The sequence below is a fragment of the Chinchilla lanigera genome, unplaced genomic scaffold (assembly GCF_000276665.1).
Source record: "Chinchilla lanigera isolate Chin_1 unplaced genomic scaffold, ChiLan1.0 scaffold00065, whole genome shotgun sequence".
NCBI lineage: Eukaryota > Metazoa > Chordata > Mammalia > Rodentia > Chinchillidae > Chinchilla > Chinchilla lanigera.
The window spans coordinates 13,881,054-13,905,401 of NW_004955466.1; the positions used below are offsets into that span (position 1 = coordinate 13,881,054).

Below are 24,348 nucleotides of genomic sequence, written 5' to 3' on the forward strand. Positions count from 1 at the left end.
GGAAGTAGTTCCTGTGTCTGCCAGACACTGTCACAGTTGTGCTGCCGTGTGCTTACTGTGCAGCGTACTTACTGTGCAGTGTGATGGTGTACAGTACAGTGCTCGGGCAGAGCCCAGGATGTCCAAAAGCAAAAGAATCATCAGAGGTGCTGTGGAAGGGACTGCTAGGAAGTGCAAAGCAGTAACTATGGAACCAAAGGTGAATATAGCTTATTTAGAGTAGTAGTACACTGTACCACCAACTAAAGGCAACTGTAAAAGTCAATTTACATACAGTATTTTTTTTATGCTTTACATATTTGTGTCAAAGGTATATAAGACTCACTTTGTCAGACTTACAAATGAATCTGACTTATATTCTCCTCGGACGGAACTTGTTCATAAGTCAGGGACTTACTGTATTATCTAGCAGGTGTTGGAATCATTTTTTCATGTTGTCTTGTTGTTTTTAAGGTATTACTAAGTAACTGGTCTTTAACAGCATTCCTGTCTTCTAAGTCTGATATTCTGTCTTCACATTGGTCACTTCTGCTACCCGTAGTTTTATTTTAGTTTTTAAAATTTTTTTTTTCTGGTAGTGGGAATCGATACCCATAATTTTAGTATAATTTTTAATCTTGTGGATTTGTGTTTGGAACCTTTCAATGGAAATTTTTCAGTTCTTTGCTCAACTGGTCATGTTTTTATAACACTTTGTGTAGCTCAGTTAGCTTTTTATTAGAGTCTTCTGTAAGCTCCCTGGCTGATTTATTACATTCATGGTCTGATTAGTTATATTTTCTCTGAGCCCACCATGCATCTCACTGATCCATTTTTAATCTCTGTTACACTTTCAAATATGTTCTATGCAGCTTTTGCTTTTCTCTCCCTCACTGCCCCATGTCTCAGCTGTAGGGATAATGGATGTTTGGGGAGGCATTTTGTTGCCTTGTCTTCTCATGTTTCTAGTTTTGGTCTTTAGAGACAAAGTTTTGTGCAGTTCAGGCTGGCCTCAAACTCATGGTGAATCTCCTGCACCAGCCTTCCAGGTGCTGGGATGAGAGGTTAGCACCACTACACACAGCCCCGTTTTTTGTGTGTTTTGGGCTTAGGTTTTCAGTTGCTTACAGTGGAAAGGCTGTTGCTAGTACAGTGGTGCCACATTTCACAAACTTAACTTGTTCCACGATTCTGTTCATAAACTGAATATAAATAAGGTTAATCCATTCTGAACCATATGTATTTTTAAACCCCAATAATAGGAAGCAAAGTACAGAATGAAGAGAGAGCATACTAACCCTGTTTAAGGTGACTTCTGGCGTGGAGGACAGGAAGATGGGTGGGAGGGGACTGCTGTTTAGAGGGAGAGGGCCCCTCTGTAAGGACATTGAGTGATCTCCTCCAGGGGTTTCCTCTCTTTTTATTCTTCTTAGCTGTAAGGTCAATTTTGATGAAAAATCTGCCTAATGTCATTTTTTTCCTGTGCCGCATAATCTTCTGGAAATGAGAGACCATGTTATCATTCATCAGATTCAACATTATAGTTACGTTGGGGCAGGGCCTTTCAAAGAAATCCTGGCACTCATTCCCTTTTTCCATAATGGATTTTATCCATCACAGCTAACCTCCTGTCTTCCTCTTCCTCAGTGGATGCTTCTCAACGTGCACCTTCTGCTGCTCGCTCTAGAGTTCAGCAAGTTCTTCCCTTGTCAGCTCTTCCTTATGATTCTCAACAAGCACCTCTCTGTCTACATCACTGACATCCAGACCCATACTCTCATCATGGACACGATCTCCGTTACCTGCATCAGACTTTTAAAGTCACACTCTGGCCACAGTTTCCTCCAGGCTGAGTTTAAGGTCCAGCACATGACATCTTCCCAGGCTTTGTCAGTGAGGTTGGTCAGTAGAGGACACTGAAATGTTTCTCCTAGAACTGAGTCAAGGACATCTCTTCAGTGACATTAAAACATCTGGTGAGGAGCACCTTCGTGTACGGGTTCTTGAAGTTGCAGACCACTTGCTGGTCCATGGGCTACAGAAGAGGTGTCCTGTTGTGGGGAGGAACTTGAGCTTTATGAAATCACACTCAGCATCCGTATCACCAAGGTTGAAGGGTGTACTGGGGCAGTCTACCAGAAGAGGGCACCTTTCAGGCAGTTTCCTGTCAGAGAGATATTTATTTTTAAAATATTTGTAGTTTTTTATTTTAAAGGGAAAAAATAAAAACAACAATACAACAGAATTAGGCTAGTAGGACAGGGGACATAAGTGCTGGAACAGGCTAGTAGGACAGTAACAATAATTAATACATTGCACATTGTTATCTACATAGTAGTTTTTCAGAGTACAAGATATAGGCATGAAAAATTGTCCAAACAATATTAGCATGGACCTTTCTTTTCAATGAACTAAGAGAAACTAGCTGTATTACTATCCTAACTATCTTCTGTCTCTCTCTCTCTCTATATATATATTTCCTTTTCCCTTCCTTCCTTACCCCTTTTCTCTATCACAAATTCTTTTTTTTTTTAAAGAGAGGGAGAAGAAAAATAGAAACACAGTAAAATAAATCGGGCTAATGGGAGAGTAACAATAATTAATACATTGTGCATTGTTATCTTCATAGTAGTTACTCAGAGTACAGAATATAGGCATGAAGTATTGTCTAGAGAATATTAGCACAAATCAGAAAGGTATTTCTTAATGATGGGTTTGAAAATTTTGAGCAGCCATTACATGAACAACTGCCTTGTGACCCAAGCTTTTGCATTGGCCCTCCACACGACAGGCAGCCTGGCCTTGTTCACATTCTGCTCCTATGATGCGTGAGGGGTCTGGGAATGGTGCACCAGTAGTGGCTTAATCTTCAGATTGGTGCCTGTACTTGCACAGAACAAAAGAGTCAACCTGTCCTTCATGGACTGTGCCATGGCAGGGCATTTTCCTCCTGCATGGTGTAGGTTTTATTTGGTATCTTCTTCCAGAAGAGCCCTGCTTCATCACAGTTGAACACTTGTTGAGCAATGTACCCTGCTGCCTTCATGAATTCCGTGAATTCTTATCTAATGCTTTCTGCAGCAGCCTTGTCAGAACTGGAAGCCTCCCCATGTCTTACCACACTGTGTGTGCCACTTTTCTTGCAGAATTTATCAAACCACCGTCTACTGGCTCTAAATTCATCACTTGTTGCACATGTAGAGGGGTTTCCTTGCAGTAAATCACTGTGCAATTTCCTGGTTTTTTCACAGATCATAGCCTTGCTAGTGCTATCACCTGCCAGCCGTTTCTCATTCAACCACACTAACACAAGTTTTTCACCTCTTCCAGCACTTATGTCCCCTGTTTGGTTAACATCATTACTCCTTTTCTCACCTGAGCTCCTTGATGGTGTCTTTGCTCTTCAAAATAGTTGCGATTGTTGACTTTGCCATCTTTTTTTTTTTTTTAATTTTTTTTTTTTATGACTTTGCCATCTTGTACTCTGAGGCCAGATCAGTCACACGAATACCATGCTCAGGTAATTTCCTTCTTCAATTCAATGGTTATTTTCTTCAAAACCTCCTTCTTACCATTCTTGCTCTGAACTTTCTTATCTTCATTCTTGCTCTGCACATGCTTGTCACCTTCATTACCGCTCTGCACTTTCTTTTTACCACCACACTTGCTCTGTAATTTCTTTGGTACCTGCTGGATTGAATAATACTCTACAGTACTGTTTCACAGCAAGTGTGCACAGGTCTATGTGTGACTGCAATGTTAATCAGAGGAAGCTATGACCACGTGTCAGGGGAAATATGGCTGCAATTGTGTTTGTCACCAGATGTGGAGCTCAGAAATGGAAGCAAACTGTTGCTGAATGCTTCTGTCAGCTAACTGAATCGAGGCATTTCTGAAGTGAGGCATTACTGTACAGAGATCTCTTTCATGTGCATTTCAGTGATGCACTAAGGGTGTGTCCCTTTGCCCAAGATCTGGTCACCTTTGTTAATATGGGGGGGATATGAAGTGCCCTTGGCCCAGCACCCAACTCTCCAGGAATGGACCACAGTATTGTTAATGTCATGAAGGTAATCTAGGTATTGACATACAGAGAAAACCTATTAATAGCAATGATTATGCACCCTGGGCAATATCAAGTAAATCAGCAACAGTGATATTGTCCAAGACAAACTGGATGTTACATACCGTTAGAGCCAATAATGTACCACCCTTAACTTTAGAAAAGAAACCTACAATTACAGAAAAAACCTTAAAACAAACCAAATATTGACATACCGAAAATATCTACAAAATGTAACAACTATACCTCTACTAATGATAGAAAAAAATTCAACACTAATTAATAGAGTTACCTACCTAAAGATTAATAAAGCTGAATGGCTGTACTGAATATAAAGATACAGAGTTTGGGACATAGGCAAATGCAAGAAGAAAAATTTGAAAAAATTAACAAGGGGAGATGAAGAGACAAAAGGGAAGCAGGATCCTTTATAGAGTAGAAGGATATTTGTAGAATTAGATAAAGGATAACAGAAAAAAAGTGAGAACTAGAAGGTAAAAGAAAACGAGAAAAAATAATATGGAGAATAAAAATAGAAAAAAATTAAGAAAAAAGAAAGTAAGAAAAAAAGAAAAAAATGAGTCCAAAACCAAAAATTTTTTCTTTGAATTTCTGAATGAGTGGCTTCCTTCTAGTAGCCATAGTTCTGGAGTCCAGAAAGTCTGTTTTCTCTGCCTAGCCTTACATCCTGTGAAGCTGTGAGGTGTACCCCCTGTTCCAGAAGCCGTTGTTCTCCTCAGGCTGTGGCAATGTCCATACTGAGACAGGTTCTTGCTCTTATTGGTGGGTAGAAGAAGCAACCAGACCTCAGATCTGTGTTGGATATAGGCAGCAGGACAAGGGCTCAAGTATTTAATGTCAGCAGTCACTTTCAGACCCTCCTGTTTCTGAGCATGACTCAAGCTGGGCCTGGCCTCTGACCACAGGAGTACTGAGGATGGGTCAGTTGGGCCCATGTCCTTCCTGCCCTGAGTCTGTATTTCTCAGGGGATCTCTCTGCAGCACATTCCCAGTCCATGGCTGTTCTCTGTGACTGTCTCACCCAGTCAGCATGGCAGGGTAAAACTGGGAGCCCTGAAGTGAAACTGTCTTTTAGTTGTTCTGAATCACAGATTTAAACAATAACCCCTTCCCATAATGGTACCTTATCGAACACTCTTGGCAGGAAGGTGAACGCCTGTGCTTCATTCCTCTCCGGGTTGTTCACACAGTGTGGAAGGAGTTCTGTGGGCACAAAACCTCATGCTGCTTCTGCAGTTCACAAACCCTCTTGACTGCTGCTGTTTCTCCCCGGGTCCCCCAGCCCTGGGAGCTACTTTGCCCTGATCCCTTCTCTGTGAGCTGCAAGTGCTGAGAGAGAGTCCAAATTGCTTCTTTTCTCTGCACTGTGGTCCTTCTTTCCAACTTCTGTAGCTTCTAATTTTTTCTGTCAGTTCCAGATTCCCAGCGGTCTGCTTGTCTTTTTTTTTTTTCTTTGAAAAACTGTTATTTTCAGTGTCTGAATTCCAGATCTGAGTGGCTGACTTTGCTACCAATCACCACTCTTCCATTTTCTTTCTCTCCTCCCTACACCATTTTTAAAAAACCTGAGCTCACTGGGGAGCTTTGACTGTGTCCCATGGAGAATATACTGCCTCATTAGTTATCTTTATTTTTCTTCAACTGTGAGATAATTTATAATAAATCCTTCATTTTATTTATTTATTTATTTATTTTTTGATACTGGGAATTGAAGTCAGGACCTTGCACTTGCCAGGCCGGCACTTGTGCTGCTGAGCTATATCCCTGGCCCCCTTCATTTAATTCAAAATAATTTTTTTTTGTCTTCTTGGAGACAGGGTTTTGCTGTGCAATTCAGGCTGACCTTGAACTCACTTTGTAGCCAAGGTTGGCCTCAAACTCACAGTGATCCTTCTGCCTCAGCCTCTCAAGTGCTGGGATTACACGTGTGCACCACCAGGCCTGGCCGTAAATCCTTCATTTTAAAGAATGGTAACAGGAAGCCATCTTACCTTGCAGATTCTCAAGTCATGGCCCTCAAGTGTACCTTTCTTGAAACCAATTTTGTGTCTACACCACACTTCACACTCCCTTTCTCACTACTAAGGGGTCTAAAACGATAAGCGCAGCTTCTCCTGTTTTTTCTTCTTTTAGCCAACAGTATATTTTTGTAGAGCAGATTTAAGGATAGACTAGAAGTGTTTCTCGCGGCCATTTCCAACTTCTGAAATTTGGCAGTAGCACCCAGTGAGACTTCATCAAGTGCGCGGTATCAGCCACCTGAACTGGGCTTTTCCAGTTCTGTGTTCCTTGTAGGCTGGTTTTATGATCTCAGTCATCTTGTTTTCATTTGGCCAGGGCATTCTGTTTTCCCTCGGCTGTCTCTTTCTAGTCTTGTTTTTGCCTGCCCCAAACATGCTCCATCTGGCTTTCATCCTCAGGTTATACAGCAGCGGGAGTATTCTTTATATTGGGGCATTTTAGAAATGCCTGTTGCCCAGCCCAGAAATGTCTTTTTAATTGTGTGTGTTAGTTGTCTTTCTTTGTACAAGGTGTGATAAAAACTATGGTGAATGTTTTAATTAAAAATGAAACAATTATTACAGTGGAAGACACATTGCCACTCATCTTCCTTCAATATTCCCCTGCATGTGGAACATACTTATGCGTTCTTTCTTATCACTTTCTGAAGCAGTTCTGGAAATCCTCTTTTATGAGTGTCTTTTTGTGGTTGCTTTGATGTCCTGAGTCAAGCCAAAACATTTGCAGCAATTTCTGTCAAAGTAGAACATCTGGCACTGTACAGCTTTTGGCTTATCCCTAGAATGAATATGCATGAAGGGTAATGCTTTAAATTAACTGAGAACATGGACTCAGCCACAGCAGCACACCTAGGACATGAGAAAGGGGATTTCCCAAACTGCTCCAGAAAGAGACAAGTGTTTGAAGCCAATGAGAGTATGTAGAGGGGGATTAATGACAGTGTCTTTTAACTATAGTAAAACATTTTAAAAGTTCTGTATATTACACATACATAATGTTTACATATGTTTACATTTTATACATAACTGTATTTTTCAGTCATATCTCATATGGCAAACATTCAAAGACAAATGGTTATAGTCTAGAATTGTTTTCAGGTTCTATCTGCTAAAAATGTTTAACAACTTATAAATGCTTACCAAATAAATTTTTTATTTTATTGGGAATATGTAAAATCTCAAAAAGTGTTTACATTGGCAGAGTTTTGATCAAAGATGGAGAACTTTAACCAGCAAGATCATAATACATCAAATCTGATGACCAAGTTTACCTCAGTTTCTTTTAGCCTAGAACGGCTTGCAAATCAAAAATATTATAACCAAAAATTGTATTCTAAGTGATAAACAAATACCTACTCTCAGAACTATTTTTTTAAATCAAGATAGCTAAAAGGGTTTTGGTAACATAGTACTTATTTACAACTACTATGATATGCAGTTTTAATACACTGGGTCTTGAGTTTTACAAAAATAGATGAATAGTGCTATTTTTAACTTTTTCCTTTTCTGTTTTAATAGTTATGAGCCTGAACTATTTCCTGGCCTTATTTATAGAATGGTAAAACCACGAATTGTGTTGCTTATCTTTGTATCTGGAAAAGTTGTGCTGACAGGTAAGTTGTAAGTGGTTTTTTTGTTTTTTTTTTTTACTTTCATAAAATTCAATAGCTATATGCTTTGCTTTTCCTTTTAAACAGCATTGTTCACCATTAGTTCAGCCCAGGTAGTAACATTCTTGCTACTGTATAATACTGGAAAAATGAAAATCCCAATTCGTGAAACATTTTATGTTGTTTTCATAGACACACACACACACACACACACACACACACACACACATGCACACATTTATAGCCTGCCTTTTTATTAACCCATATAAAAAACACATACAACCTGATTGTTAGACTTGCACATGAAGGCTTTTTGTGGCTGAGCAGTGTTTAAAGGGGTCCACAGACCTTTTCTGCCTGAGGCTCTGTGAACCACGGGGTCTCTGCTTCACCACTGACCTGTACCTCTGCAAAGCAGATAGCAGTGGATGTCACAAAGAGGAGCAGGTGCTGAAATATGAACTTTTATGTTACATAATACTGTTCTTTTTTAATCCCTCCCCCTCCACTTAAAAATATAAGAACCATTTTTGGCTTAAAGGCTGATAAAATTAGTCAGCAGGCTGACTTTGGCCAGCAGGACTATATTTCCTGACCTCTGTTCTACAAGATAGGGAAGCAAGCTTATTCTCCTATTGTCAGATTCTTGAATGTTCCTTCTTTATTTGCTTCTTATAAATGGTATACACATTTGGCTATGTTTACATGTGGAGAATTATTTTGTTAGTATAGATGCTCAGAAATGGAACTTCTGGCATGGCTGTAATCCCAGCATTTGGGAAGCTGAGGCAGGAGGATCACTGTGAGTTCAAGGCCAGCCTGCACTACAGAGCAAGACCCTACTTTAAAAAAAAACAGAACTTTTGTTTAAGGACATGACTATTTCCAAGGTTTTTAGTTCAAATTGCCAAATTCTTTTAAGGATATATACAATTTTCCTGTGTCCCAGCAATGTATCGAAGTATCTTTTACCAAACCCTCACCAACACCAAAAAAACATAAAAAGAAAACTTCTTAAATTGTGTAAGTGAAATGATTTCACTGTGTTAACATCACTGGTAATCAGAAACAGAAGCCGATGGCAGGGGTGGTGGTGCACACCTGTAATCTCAGCACTCTGGGAGGTGAGGCTGGAGGATCCCATGTTGGAACCCAGCCTGGGCAACATGGTGTCCTAGTGAGAACAGGTATCAAAATAAAAAAATAAACACAGGCAGGGATTAGACAAGAAGAGAATAAGAGGAAGGGGCAGGGGGTATAAGAGTGGGTAATAAGGGTGATAGAGACAAGCAAATGATAGATATTGACATCTCCCTTCAAATATGAAACAGGGGGCAGAGGAAGGGGGCATGTGTATGTGTGTGAAAATGACCACAGGATATTATGCGCATATCCAGATCTGCCATGATGAAAGTGTTAATCTCTATAACCAATGAAAAGTAGAAAAAAGAGTGAACACGTGTTTGGGATATAGCTCAGTGCGAAGGTCCAGGATTTATACCCAGTACTCTGCCCACCCAAAGAGACTATAAATTGATCATTTTTCAACATATCCAATGAATAGCATTTTATCTTTCTCTCTCTCTCTGTTTTTCGAGAGTTCAGGCTGGCCTTGAAATCACTAGGTAGCTTAGGCTGGCCTGGAACCCTCAGTGATCTGTCTCAGCTTCCAGAGTGCTAGGACTACAGATGTGCCACCATACCAGCTTAACATTTTATCTCTTGTAAATAGTGTATACCTAATTTACCCTTTTCTCTACTTAGTTTTTTTTCCCTAGGGATTTGTGTGAGTTCACCATAATCTTTTTTTTGAGACCAGGTTTCACTATGCAGTTCAGCCTGGCCTTGAGCTTACTTTGTAGCCCAGGCTGGCCTCGAACTCCAAGTGAACCTCCTGCCTCAGCCTCCTGAGTGCTGGGATTAAAAGTATGTGCTACCATACCTGGTCACCATAATCTTAGAGATAATTATTCTTTGCTATATTTCTGTCTTTTTACAGTTGGCTTATTATTACCAGTTTTTTATATAAGAAGGTTTTAAAGAATTCTTAAGGGATATTGTTGGCTCATTTCCATGCTAATCTATTCATCTAGTTTGCTATTTTCATCTAGTTTTGTCTGACTTACTATACATTATCCTTTCTTTTTTTGAAAGCCAGAGTCTCACTATGCAGTTCAGGCTGACCTTGAACTCACTTTGTAGCCCAGGCTGGCCTTGAATGCAAGATGATTCTCCTGCCTCAGCCTCCCAAGTGCTGGGATTACAGGTGTATGCCATCATGCCTGACTATTTTCTTCTTTTCTACCAAAACGAATGCCAAGTTAGTATGGCATGAGCCAACTCATCTCCAGTCCCACTTCAGATAACCCGCCAACCTGACAAACAGGTTCCTGGCCTCCTCATTAACTTGTGATAACTTCTTTTGTCATTTGTTGGTTGGTTTACTGCAGTACTGGGGATTGAAAACAAAGTCTCACTCATAATATGCAAAAACTCTACCCCTTTTAAATTTTATTTTGAGATATGATCTCATTAAATTGCCCAGACTTGTCTAAAATCTGGGTTTCTCTTCCTTCTACCTCCTGAGTAGCTATGATTACAGGCTTGTTCCACCTTTCTGTCTTATTGTATGTTTCTTTAAATACCCTTAATTCAGATCAGCTTTTCCACTTATCCTAAATTAAAAAACAAAGATCCTCATGTACACATTGGCTAGGTTTTTTCCCCCCATAGGACTAGGGATTGAACACAGAGCCTTTCACATACTAGGTAAGTGTTCCACTACTGACCACTGAGTTACATCTCCCAGTCCTTTTTATTTTGAGACAGAATATTGCTAAATTGCCCCAGCTCCAGCTAGTCTCAAACATGCAATCCTCTTGCCTCAGCTACAAGTGTCAAATAGAAAAGTAAAAATGTCATTAACATAGAACATTGAAGACCATAGAAATATACTTCCCTTACGTTTGTTAAGCACTGTCCTAGCTAGGGGCCTGAAGAGGTACTTGGGCAGGTGAGATTCCCAGAATGCACTTGAGGCAGACACTGGTTCAAAAGGCAGGCAGCAGCAAGACAGCAGCCTGTGTCTTTACTGTTTACCTCTTATGCAGGTGGTTATCTCATATTTACAATCCTTCATGTTGACTGAATTAGCTCATGTGTAGCTAAGTCATTCTTGTGTAACTGTTCCCCAGTCTGCACCTGCGCCTGCGCCTGCACTAGACAGCAGGTCATATCCGCAAAGCTGGCCAGAGGTGTTCTTATCTGCTCCAGTGAGCTTTGAAGCTTGAAGCAGTCTGTCTGGAGTGGTGCCCCACAAGCACACAAAATAGGTGAACTAAATTTCTTCATTCTTGTGAGATGTGGATGACCACTTTTGTGAAGGGATGAAATGTTTCAGCTGAAATTTAAGTTCTGCCTCTGTTAGGTAAGTCAAGGCTGGGGATGTAGCGCAGTGTGAGGTTCAGTCCTCAGTGCTGTCGAGGAAAAAAACTGCACGACAACTGATGATTAGCCATCCGGGTTTCCACCTGCTTAGGCTATTTGTCCTAAATTACCTTGCCTAGAACTTCGTGTTTTAGGATATTTTGCCACAACCTTAGATCCAAATGGGCCTTGTTCTTCAACCTTAGGTAGCAAGATTCTTTTCATTCGCAGAGGGCTTAAAAATTCAGGGGCCCAATTTGGGGTACACAAACACCTGGAGGAAGGTACCAGCAGACAGCATCTCACTATTTAGTTCAGGCTAGCCTGGACTCCCTATGTTGTCCCGGATGGCCTTGAACCTGCAGCGATCCTCCTGCCCAGCCTTCCAAGTGCTGGGATAACAGGCGTGCACCACAAGACCTGGCCCGGAATATATTTTTCTAGGACAATAAAATGGCTTAGGGTTGATAAAATGTTGTGGTCTACAAAGGACTTCCTAAAACATCAGCTCATGTTAGCATAACAACCATGCGAGAAGGTTTGTTCTTTTATAGATAAGGAAACTATCTCAAAGGTTATATAATTTGCCAGTTATTTAAAAGCTAGTTAGTGGTAGAGTTGGCACTTAAGTTGTGGCCATAGAATTTTCATCTCAGCCACTAAGGTCGGGAATGGTGCTTATTCTCTAAAGTAGTTGTTAGAGACTACAGAAAAGGTAAACTAAGCTTTTCTTAACAGGCAAGGGTTATCTAATTGGAGTCTGGTGCTACAAATTTGGGTTTTGATTATTAAGAGGACTGTGGGGCTACTTACAATATTCTTAAATTTTGATACTGATATTTCATTGAGGAAATGTTTAAATAAATGTTTGACTAGGGATGGGGATATAGTTCAGTGGCAAAGCCCTTGTGGAGGTCAATCTCCAGCATCAAAAGAAAAAAATTTGACTAAATTGATGGAATCCTCTCATTTAACAACCAGTTACAAGTGTTGGTGATGCTTAGTTGTAAAGGAAGATGGGAGACACAATCTTCTCCCATAGATGCTAATTTATAATTCAGGCAACTTCAATTTCTTGGGTCTCATTTCCCTTTGAAGTGAGGAAATGGTATGAGGGAATTTCCTTGCTGCCCTTTTGCCACCTCAGTCATTGTTCTGTGACAGAGCATGACCACTGCAGTGGCCATTCCCTCTTGAGGGGTGGTGTTTCTGCTCCCCAGGGACTCTGGGAGGCGTCCTTTCTGTGCTGAGACAGGGCTCGTAGGGATGGTTTACAGAGTGCTACGGAAGAAAGTGAAGGGCTCTGTGATCCGGAATGCTGGACACTCTTTCTCAGGAAATGCAGAGTGAGGGGCCCAGTCCGGGTTTTGGGGCTGGGGCTTGTGTGTTTGCTCCCTATTATATTTCACTGTCTCTAACAAGAAGGTGGTTCCAGAAGGCAAAATTTTCCATAAAGCTAGAGCAAGGAGTTCTTTGGTAAGTCTTTTTTAAATTGTTAAAACTTCTGTTAGTTTATTAGAATATTTTTATTAGCATAAGTTTCAGTGTATGTGCTGCTGAAGTGAGCACATTATTAGTATATGTTTGCAGTACATAATAAATATATTCATGAGGTGAATTGGTGGATCTACATTATATATAACTATATATTCTATGTATATGATCTTGGTCTCTTTTATTTCCCCTTTCTCTTGCCTCATCCATTTCCCCCATCGCCAGTCTTTTATTTATTGCTTCTCCAACTCTGCTCAGTTTGTTTGCTACAAAACCAGTCTCTTTAGAAACTGAAACTTTAGTGCGGTGACTAAACTTTCCTGAGACGTAAAAGTGACTTTTCTTACCCCAAAGGTGCAGACTTTCTCTTATCTGTGCACACCTCACCCTCTTCACCAGCCTACTTCTTGCAGGTTGGAGAACCACAAATAGTAAACTCTTGGGCCATGAGTAACATTTTACCCTTACCTCTCAAAAAAGGTAAATGTATAAGGACTTCCTCTTCAAGTTTTGAATTTCTTTTGGGTTTTGTTTTGTTTTTTGAGACAGGGTCTTGCTATGTAGTTTAGGCTGGCCTTGACCTCACTGTGTAGCCCAGGGTGGCCTCGAACTCAGCGATCCTTTTGCTTCAGCCTCTCGAGTTAATCCTCAGCTGGGATTACAGGTGTGCACCACCTCAGGAGTCTAACATTTTAAAATGTGAAGTGTAATTCCTATAACATAAATTTAACCACTTTAAAGCAAACAGTTCAGTGGCATTTGGTACACTGTATGAATTATAAATATACCACCACCTCTATTTAAAACATTTTCCCATGGTCCAAAATAAAACCTGGGCATGGTGGCACATGTCTGTCTGTAATTCCAGCACCCCGCAGGCTGAGGCAGGAAAACTGCAAATTCAAGAGCAGCCTGGACAATTTAGCAACTTAGTGAGGCCCTATCTAAATAAAAATTAAAGTGGCGGGTGGTGGCCCACACCTGTAATCCTAACATTTGGGAGGCTGAGTCAGGAGGATCGTTCTGAGTTTGAGACCAGCTTGGGCTACAAAATGAGCTCAAGGCCAGCCTGAACTGCATAGTGAGACCCTGTCACGGAAAGACAATAAATAAATAAATAAAAGAAAATTCAAAACTGGCTGGGGATAGAGCTCAGTGAGAGACCCCGAGTTCAGCATCCAGTAGTGAAGAAACAATAACAAAATACAGGCCCTTATCCACACCCTCTCCACATTCCTCTCTTCTCTGCAATCTCTGGAAATAGCAGTTTTGATTTTCTTTATGTATTTACCTATTTTAGATAGTTCATATAAATGGGATTATGTCTCTCGCATATGACTTTTTTCACTCAGCATGTTTCTGGGGTCCATCCCTGTTGTAGCATTCCTCTGTGTTCCATTCCTTTTTATGGCTAATATTGCAGGAATATACTACAAATTTTTATCTATTTATGTGTTGAGCAGGGCATTTAGGCTGTTTTTACCCTCTCGTTACTATGAAGAGAGCTGCAGTAAAAAATCTATGTACTTGTTTGGGTGTTGTCAGCTTTTTTTTTTTTGTCTTTTTGAGACAGGGTCTCACTATGCAGTTCAGGTTGGCCTTGAGCTCACTTTGTAGCCCAGGCTGGCCTTGAACTTGCAACAGTCCTCCTGCCTCAGCCTCCCGAGTGCTGGGATTACAAGCATGCCCCGGCTATGGGTGCTGTAAGTTTTATAGGGTTTAGGCAGGAGAGAAACGGCCAGGTCCTGTGGTAACTCTGACTTCTTGATGAGTTACCCAATTCTTTTTCACATTCTGAACCATTTTACATTCTTACCACCATTGTGAGCATTTTTGGCTTTCATTTTTCTTTTTTTTTAAATAAAAGTATACACTTAATAGCTCTTCCCTGACTGTTTTTTTTTTTGGTACTTGGAATCGAACTCACGACTTCACGCTTGCCAGGCAGGCACTGTGCTGCTGAGCTAAATCCCTGGCCCTTGTTCTTGATTCTGAATTCTGATTTCTGTCTGCTTTTCACAAATCTCTTGATCTGCCTCTTGCATGCTGCTGGGATTAAATCAGAGAGTCAGATAACCACTTCCCAGATTATTCAACTTTGTAGTTCTGTTCTGTTCTTTGTTGTAGTACTGGGGATTAAACCCAGGATCTTTACCCTGAGCCACATCCACAGCCCTTTTTAAATTTTGAGACATGTAATTGCTAAATCGCCGGGGCTGGCTTTGAATTTGGAATCTTCCTGCCTCGGAGTCCCAGAGTGCTGGGATTACAGGCGTGCACCACCGCACCTAGTTTCAGGAAAAATCTTAATCAACTTTAGCTGTTTTCCATGTTTCCTCACGCTAACAGTTTTCACAGTCCTCTCATTAACCTCCTTCCTTCTTTGCTTCCTGTCCCTAAAGTGCCAGATCATCACTTCTTGATCAGTGGACAACTTGCCAGTCCACAGTGCCCTGCACAACCTGCCCACACTTCTGAAGGCAGAAGGAGTCATGTTGATGGTTGATGCTGAGAGAGGAGGAGGGACTGACAATATTTCTCAAGGGCGGAGACTGTCTCTGTTTCTACCCTAACTCCTAGATAAGGACGCTAAAAATCCGCTGAAACCCAAAACTCTAGGGTGACAATGCTATAGTTTTTTTCCCTCTAATCCTTTCCCATACACTAAAATCTAAAGCTCTGTAATAGTTGTGCAGTTTCTAAATCTGTTAGTATTAGATAATCAAGATGTTAACTAGAGATGAGTGAATCTCAGAGTTGTTTTGCTGAAGCCCACAGGTGCTGAAGCCACTCTGGAGTCGTGTCTGTGGCACACTTAGTAGTAACATCCCGTACTTCAAATTTCTTAGAACTATGCTGGGCATAATGATGCATGCCTGTAATACCAATTCTCAGGAGGCTGAGGCAGGAGGATTGCTGGGAGTTTCAGACCAGCTGGACCCTGTCTAAAACAGAAAATAATGAAATAAACAAAACAAATTGTGTGGCTAAAGACAATATCCACAGAGTGGGTACTGAAAAACTCTGGGTCTGTGTTTTGTGGGAAAATGCCTATAGTAGCCAGGTATGGCTAAAAAGACTTCATATTAAAAGTGACTGGAGGTAGTAGCTCAGTAGTACAGCATATGTGAAGCTTTGGGTTTGATCCCCAGCGCTGTTAAAAAAAAAAAAAAAAAAGTATGTGGAGTTAACACAATGAAATCTTAGTGTTAAGAAAATTTTGGTATTTTTATGTAAAGGATTATGTAAACTTGGATTTCTTTATAGGTGCCAAAGAACGTTCTGAGATCTATGAAGCATTTGAAAACATCTATCCTATTCTAAAAAGTTTTAAAAAAGGCTGAGTACATCATTCAACATTTTGCTGTTTTGAATGTGTGTAGAAGTTCAGCACAAAACAGCCGGATTCTTTTGGCTTTAATTGTAGATGTCCAACTGCATTTTGACTTATATTACATGGCGATTACGTAACTGCGTCTAAGAAATGAAAACAATTTCTTATTCAAAATGACTCTTGTATGTTTTAAAAAGTGAAGAAAAATTTAGAATTTGAAAGATTTGGGGCCTTGTTAGAATATTATAGCATTATTAAAATTGAATGCTCTGCTTTTGTTATATAAGTAACATTAACTTGTGTTTGCTGAAATACACAGCAATATATAGAAATTTCAAATAATTGCATAAACTAAAAATCATGTATAATATATAGCAGAATAGAAATTACAATGTCTATATTCTGCCTTTTTAAAATATTGAAGTAGCTGGACATGGTGGTGCACACATGTGATACCAGCACCCTGGGAGGCTGAGGCAAGAGGATTCCAAGTTTGAGCCCAGCCTGGGTGACCCTGTCTCAGAATAAAAGTTTAAAAAGGCCTTTATGGATGTTGCTCAATGCGAAGACCCTGCGCTCAATCTCCAGTGCCAGAAAATAAAAAGATCACAGAGATGATCCTATTAGGCAGCACACACTGTGGGACCTGTGCTAGGACCACCTCCTCCTCCTCCCCCTCCAGCTCCTCCCCCTCCGTCTTCCTTTTCTTCCATCTTCCTCCATCCTTCTCTCGATCCCTCTCCTCTCTTCCTCCTCCAGCCCCCTCCATCCTCCTCCAGACTCAGGCACAGCCCAGGGGCGGGAGGAGGGCTGGCCGGTTTAAGGCTCGGCTTACAAACACAACAGAACTTGGGGTCAGGCTGTTTTCACTGGTTACTGCTGGTAGAAGTTAGCGGTGACAGGCACCTACCTCCCGGCACGCTGCGGCGACACCTGACAAGAAAAGCGCAGTGGGCTCCGGGCAGGCGGGGGTGCCACAGGGTAGCGGGCTCCGGGCAGGCAGGGGTGCCACAGGGTAGCGGGCTCCGGGCAGGCAGGGGTGCCACAGGGCAGCGGGCTCCAGGACCTCGCATGGTGTTGTGTAGCTTTACCCAAAAGTAAAAGGATCCTCAGCGAATTACATTCTGTTTCTTTCCGTCCCGTTCGCCCAGAACCCTTGGGCTTAGCTCTGCAACTCCTTGCAGAAGCCCGGGAGCCCTCGCGGTCTGTTAGCGCAGCGGCATTTCCTTTGCGCGCGTGACCCCGGCTCCGGGAAGCCCCGCCCAGGCCCCGCCCAGGGCCCGCCCTGCGCCCAGGATGCACCTGGTTGAAAACAAAATCCCACGTGACTGGCCTTGCGCTCCGACCGTCATGGCGTCTCCCAGTGGGAAGGGAGCAGTGGAGCTCGACGCTCCTGGCAGTGGGCCCCGGCCCCTGGCCCGGGACCTGGTGGACTCCGTGGACGATGCGGAGGGGCTGTACGTGGCGGTCGAGCGGTGTCCACTGTGCAATACCACCCGCCGGCGGCTGACCTGCGCCAAGTGCGTCCAGAGCGGCGATTTCGTCTACTTCGACAGCCGCGACCAGGAGAGGTACGCGGCTGCCGCGGCCCTGTTGTTTCTTCTCTTCTGTCTCTTCCCGCCTGGTGGCCAAAGGCTGAAGTTTGGGGTGCCCTGTCCGGACCCCTGAGCCCAAACAGAGAGTAGCTGCTCTGCGCCGGCGCCTTGTTGCCTGTGGACAGGTTGGGGATGGGGGTTGCCAGGTGAGGGAAGGCGCTGTTTTCCTCCTTACCCACCTGAGAGGAGTTTGACACTACCGTGTTCTTGGGTAGTGGAGGAGAAGGACTAGATGGCGACTCCAGAGGAGGCTTTCCCTGTTACTGCTTAGAGTTCAGTTCCTAGTTCTTTGTTGTAGCCTCATTCAAAACTTGGTTTAACCTTTCTGCCTTTGAAAGCAAATCAGAGTCGTTCTCTAGGGATCAGGAGACAGTCAAACACTGACTAGCCAAGAGAGATTTGGCCCCTGATAGCCTTTGTCACAGGCAGACCTTGTTCTAAGAGGTGCATACTGTGTGACCTAGGACTAGCTGGTCAGTCCCTTTCCCCCTGTCTGCTTCCAAAGATTGTTTGAATACTTATTTGGGAACGTCTTTTGGCTTTGTTTAAAATTTAAGACAGCGAGCTATAGTCCCTTAGTTAAGAGAATTGTACTTAGGAATATGTTTTCCACTTTTTTTTTTTTGGTATGGGGACTCGAACTCAGGACCTTGTGCGTGCCCAGCAGGCTCTGTGTCGCTGAGCTATCTCCCTGGTCAGGAACGTGTTTTGGATTTTTGTTTTTGGCAAGCTCTCCCTATATAGTTCAGGTTGGCCTTGAACTCAGGGTAGCCCAGGCTAAACCTCGAATTTGAGATGATCCTACTGCCTCAGCCTCCCGAGTGCTGGGATTACAGGCGTGTGCCACCACACCCAGCCCAGATAATTGAAAAAAACTAATAATTAGTTGCAGAGTGTTCTGTTTTAACAGTGTAGTTTCTTTATTGTGGTACTGGATTGAACCCAGCATCTTCATTCTCAGCGATATTCTCAGCCCTTTTAATTTTTTATATTGAGGGAGGGTCTTGCTAAACCTCTCAGGGGTAGTTCAATTTTTGCTTCTCCTGCCTCAGCCTCCTGGAGTGCTGGGATTACAGGCACGCACCACCATACCTCACTTCAATAGTTTAGTTTCAATGTTATTAATATACTTGATTCAAAAAGTTAGTTGCACAGTTCAGTACATTTTTAGAGGAAACTGCACAGTAAGTGCCTTGCCTTGTGTCACACAGCTAGTAAGTGTAGGGATTCAAATTAAAATCCAGGCAACTTGGATTCATGTACCCATGCTCTTAACTCCTACACCGTACAACCGCTAGATTTGAGAATGATTTAATATTCCTGTGATCATGGACAGTGTTCTTTTTCTCTTTGGAAATTTGTATGGCAATTTTTTTAGTTCAGTGCTGTGGCTCATTGCTGTTGTAATATAAAAATCAAGCCAGGTTATTTTAAGAATCTAGATATGAGCTGGAAGTTTCTGATAGAATTTATCCGGGATTAGGTTCTGGATGCTCCATTTACACTTTTTCCCAAGTCTGTTTCTGTTATTTGTTTGTTTGTTTATTTGTTTACTTATTTGAGACAGGGTGTTGTTATGTAGTTCAGGCTGGCCTTAAACTCACTATGTAGCCCAGGCCGGCCCCAAATTCCTGCTTAGCCTCCAGGACTGCTGGGATTACATGGCGTGCGTACACCACCACGCCTGGCCTACTTTAAATATTTCTGACCCAGACCTCTTCCTTTTCTATAAAACAGCTACCCATGTCAAAATCTGTATTTAAATTTGTAATAGGTCTCTCCATTGTAACGTTCAAACTGAACTTCTGATTTTTATTTTATATATCTGTTCCTCACAGCTCATCCCATCCCAGTAAATGGCAGTATATTGACACCTCGGTTCACCAAAGCTTTTGTTTGCAAACATTGTGGCTTGGAAACAAATATTTGGCAACATTTTGTTTTTGTTTGTAAACTCTGCATCAGGTGACAAACATGACCATGACCATCTTTCCCACCTTTCCCATACGAACACAAACGTGGCCATCTTTTCAAAAATCGTAGAACAAATTAAATTTATGAACCCAGGCACCACCATTCTGGTTTTCCTTTTTTCAGGCCAAACCACTTTTCAGTCCTTCTTGACTCCTTTCTTAAGCCACTATATCTGATCTCATTGACAAATCCTATCCACTCTTGGAAACCTGATTCTTTCACTATCCCTGGTCTGATCCCTCATCAGATTATTGTCCCATTGCTCTCTGCTTTCACTCTTGCCTCCTGTTAGTGTAATTCTCACATTATCACCAGTGTAATACCCCTCTTCCATTCTTTGGTTCAGGTCTTCCAGAACTTTTCTGTCTTACTCAAAGTAAAAATCAAACCTCTAATCAAGTTCTGTATAATGTGTTCCTTTTTTAACCTAATCTCATGTTTTCTTCCTCTCCTGCTCTGCTACATCAAAGTGGCGTTCTCGTCAGTCTAAGAACACTTCAGCTTCTGGGCCTTTGCAGACGTTTTGACGCTGCCAAGGTCTCTTTTCTTCTAGCTTCAGGAGTGCCACCTTTGTTCTTGTTAGGCCTGTCCTTATAAGTTACAGAAACTCTTTTGAAGTTTTCACTTAAAATAGTAACCTTCCTACTTAATCTGCTTTATATTATCCCTAGCCACTTACCACTATCTGGTTTACAAATTAGTTTGTTCAACTACTCCCAGTTGCAGTGATGTAAACTCTGAGAGCAGTACTTTGTTTTGTGTCCTGTTGTACACTAATGTAGTAGAAGCGCAAAGATTTATGGAATGATTAAATGAATCTATGCCCCCTTCACAAACTGGACCATTTCAGTATCATTCTTCATGATTCAGTTGGTACTAAAACCAGAAACCTGGGATTTACCTTCAGTTTTTCCTTTTCTCTTATTTTCTGCATGTAAATCATCATCCAGCCTAATTCAGTCTGACACCAAAATATATTTTCAGTGTATCTACTTCTAATCCAGGCCAAGACCATTTCAGTCTGACTACTCAGTGGTCTCTTTTCTTTTACTCAGACACTCCCCTTCTGCTGCCTTTGGCCTCCATGCAGCGGCCTCAATAGAAATGTGAATCAGAAGCCAGACTTCGTGTTATGAGCCTGTAATCTCAGCACGCTGGGAGATTGAGGCAGAAGGATCACAAATTTGAGCCCAGGCTAGGTGATTTTGCAAGACCTTGTTCCAGAATAAAAGGGGCTGAAGTTGTAGCTTCATGTAAATACCCTGGGTTCAATGCCCAGTGCTGAAACAGCAACATCAAAAACCAACCAACCAAACAGCTAACCAAACAAACAAACAAACTGAAAAGTGAGTTTTGGATTCATGCAGTATTGACTTGAATCCAAGTTTCACAGTGTGCTATGTGATTTTGAAATAGTTTCTTAACCTCTTATGCTTATGTCATTTTGGAAATGGCAGGGTTCTGGCTTCAGAGGTTTCTGGTAGTGCTTACGTAAGAGTATACATTTACAGTGCTTTTCAGGATGTCCAGCATATATTAAGCATTACAGAAAATAAACTCATGTCATTCGTGCTTCATAGTTATGAGCCTTCCCTCAAATCCTCAAGCATAGGAAACTTTTCACCATTGAACCTTTCTTGTTTGCTCTGCCTGGACCTTTTGATGAGCGCTTTTTATCTTTCACATGTGAATTTGAATGTCACTTCCTCAGTGAGGCCTTCTCTTTTTCATTGAAGTATGTTTCAACCTCTCTCCTTTATCTGCTGTCATGGTACTCAATTTATTTGTCTCGTGGTGCTAAGCATGATGTGTAATGTTATTTATTGTAGGAAAATATCCACATCCAGAGTAGAGTTTCATGAAGAGCTGACTTCTGGTTTTGTTTTATCATAGAACCAGCTCAGCATCAGGGTAGAAGGTAGCACCTAGTCATGTTATTAAAGGAATAGCTAAGGCAATGGTGTTTAAAACTTACATAAAAATTCTGTGTGAAATCTGAACACTGAGGTGAATTTTCAGAAGTGGGATATGTTATTAAGGATTTCTTTTCCTAACCAAGCAGAAAAATGAAGAACAAAGACCTGAACCATTCAAAATTTAGAAATAAAAAAGAAATCTTGGGGTTTGGTTCAGGGATAAAAGGACTGTACAGCAGTCTGCTCAGTTAGCTTCACTCACCAATCTTTCCGTTTTCTGAACCGGGTGTGCCTTCCAAAAGGGGTTTGTTGGAACGGGGGTTGTAGTTCGGTGGTAGTAAGCTTGCTCAACGTGCATGAAGCCCCAGGTTCAGTCCCCAGTGCCCTGGGGTGGTGATAGTTTTCCTTTGTTTTCTCAACATCACTGGACCTAGTGTGTAGGACAGTGAAAGACTCAAGGGACCCAGGCCTGTGTCCTAACGGCCAAAATACTTTTTAATGGGCTCCCACTGGGCACTGTTACATGTGGAGGTTATTTTGGCAGTTTACACAAGAGAAAGGCTGTTCTCTGTGCTGAATTACACTGGCTGCTGGTAGGCCTTGCATTCTTGAGCCAAAGTTTGATTGTGACTAAGCGATACCCTCAGGATAAGCTTTGGACCTAGTGCTCATTGTGGGACAGTTTAAAATTACAGGCATCTTAAAGGAATATAATTTTCTGGATTAAATTGGTGCCATCAGACACCAAGATGGCACTATTATGCAATATACAACTGACAGAGTAAGTGATCTTGCCACTCAAAACTGGAAATTAGTTACCAGTCTGTTACAGGTGGAGGGATGCGACTGGGAACATGTTCTAAGGAAACCTGGGGAAATATACCTGCTGGTGTAGGAGCCAGTGATTTTCAAGTGTAGAAGAAAAGACACATTTTGCTTTTATATGAGTACATGTTCAGGAACATGTTGTAACTTTTAAAAATACATGATTATAATTTTCCACAAAACTGAAATACAAGCCCTAAACACACTGAAAAATGCTAAGGGATTTAGGTAGATCATGGGGAGGGCTCAGCTAACATCCAAGAAGTGTCCTTTACATATTTCTGCTCTCCTTCACAAATCTTTTTGGTTTTCAGGTACTGTGGCCTGTGAAAACTGCCTAGGGAGTTCAGTTTTGTGTGCTCAGCAGAACAAAAGCCCTGTGGGAGGACAGATGCACCCTATCTTCAGGAAGAGTCCATCAACCTCAGTACTGTTTTGTAGCACCATTCATGTGCTTACTCATAGTACTGCCACTGACAGATGTGGATGTGCTAAGAAAATAGAGCTTTTTGAGTCAGCATCCCTGGATAACCTTTTCCACTTACTCTGTAGAATTTATAAAAGGCTTTCACATTGACAGTCACCTGTTTCTCCCACAATCCCCTGAGTTATGAATCTACTTTGAAGATGAGGAAAATGAAGATCAGTGTTGTTGAGACTGACTTACTCTTGGGCTATGTTCATTTCCATAGCTGAACTATGTTTTTAGAGTGTGTGTGTGTATGTGTGTATGTTGGGGACGCATGAGAATACGAGAAAATTAATCCTATTGTGTTTTAGATTGTGCTGTCTTGGAGGGTCACGTGCTCTGGTGAGATTTGTCTTAAGATTTGTCCAGGCAGGTGCTGCCTCAGTGTGAAGATGAAAGAGATATTTGCTGCAAGCTCAGTGCTTCCCTGAGTGAGGCCCAACAGGGGTGGCACATCCTAGGGGTCCAGCTTGCTTTTGGAAATTGCCAGGAAGCAACAGGATGCTTTGGGGATCAGGTTGTAGGAGAGGTGTTGTGAAATTTTAATGACTTTTTTTAAAGGTTGATCACTTTAATTCAGAGCCAGGTGAAAGTCTCAAGCCCTCGTTTCTTTCTTTTTTTTTTTTTTTTTTTGAGACAAGGTCTCACTGTCTGAAGGAACCTAAGATTTTTAGATGCTGTGGGAAATTATGTATTATCTTTTTATAGTGGATGTGATCCTCAAAAGGGGAAGCATGAAGAGTTTTAATTGAATGGCATCTTTTTTTCTGATTATAAAGGTATGTATGATGTTACGGTTTGTGTCTAGATATCCCCCAAAGCCTCTTACAAAGTTTTTCAGAGGTGGGTGAACCTAGAGTGTGTGATGCTGGGATTAAGTAATGTGTGATTCTGTGCGATTAGTAAATTAGTCTGCTGATTGGTTTGGTGTAGTTCTAGCTGGGATTAAGATTGTGAGTGCTACACCCGCCCTAAGGTAGGTAGGCTGTATACAATATAAGGGACAGAAGGAGTCTGGTCTCCCTTGTTGCTTTTGCTATTTTGTGGGTCTCATGAACTGTTCTCTGCAGCACCCCTCTGCCATGTGCCATCTGGTCTTTGAGCCAGCCAACTATGGACTGAAACCTCTACAAACTGAGCCAAGTAAACCTTTCCTCCTTTAACTTTGGGTGTTGAGTATTTTGTCTCAGCAATGAGAAAAGAAATTAAGACGTATGACTATTATAGAAAACTTTTAAAGTACAGAAGAGCATTACAGTGTCTCATATTTTTTCCGTGTCGTTTTTATGCATATGTACATCAACATGTATATTTGGAATCATTCCATATGTGTATAGTTTGTTGTTCTGCTTTTTAAAAACTCATCTCATAAAGACATTATCTTTGCCTATAACATACTTTGTTTTTCTATTTTAAAAAGAATTAGAAAGCCAATAAAAGTGATACAGAATTTGAAAGCAAGAAGATAGGAAATTAACAGTGGTTATTATATTGCATATTGTTATCTTCAAAGTAGTAGTTACTCAGATTACCAGATACAGGCTTATAAAATTGATCAAACAATATAAGCACTAACTTTTCCTGTCAATAAACTAATAGACATTAGTAGTACAATTATCTT

At 41.4% G+C, this 24,348-nt stretch overlaps 2 protein-coding genes across 2 annotated transcripts in view; both read left to right on the forward strand.

Moving 5' to 3' along the window:
• Tbpl2 (TATA box binding protein like 2) overlaps window positions 1-16,249 on the forward strand; it is a 27,874-nt gene extending 11,625 nt beyond the window's left edge. Inside the window, exons 6-7 of the mRNA XM_005399237.1 lie at window positions 7,603-7,697; window positions 15,882-16,249. Of these exons, the coding sequence (XP_005399294.1) occupies window positions 7,603-7,697; window positions 15,882-15,958 (172 nt within the window). The 3' untranslated portion in view covers window positions 15,959-16,249. The remainder of the gene's footprint in view (window positions 1-7,602; window positions 7,698-15,881) is intronic.
• A 1,008-nt stretch (window positions 16,250-17,257) lies between these two features.
• Window positions 17,258-24,348, forward strand: part of Atg14 (autophagy related 14) — a 74,196-nt gene continuing 67,105 nt past the window's right edge. Inside the window, exon 1 of the mRNA XM_013521995.1 lies at window positions 17,258-17,519. Coding sequence (XP_013377449.1) covers window positions 17,299-17,519 — 221 coding nt within the window. The 5' untranslated portion in view covers window positions 17,258-17,298. The remainder of the gene's footprint in view (window positions 17,520-24,348) is intronic.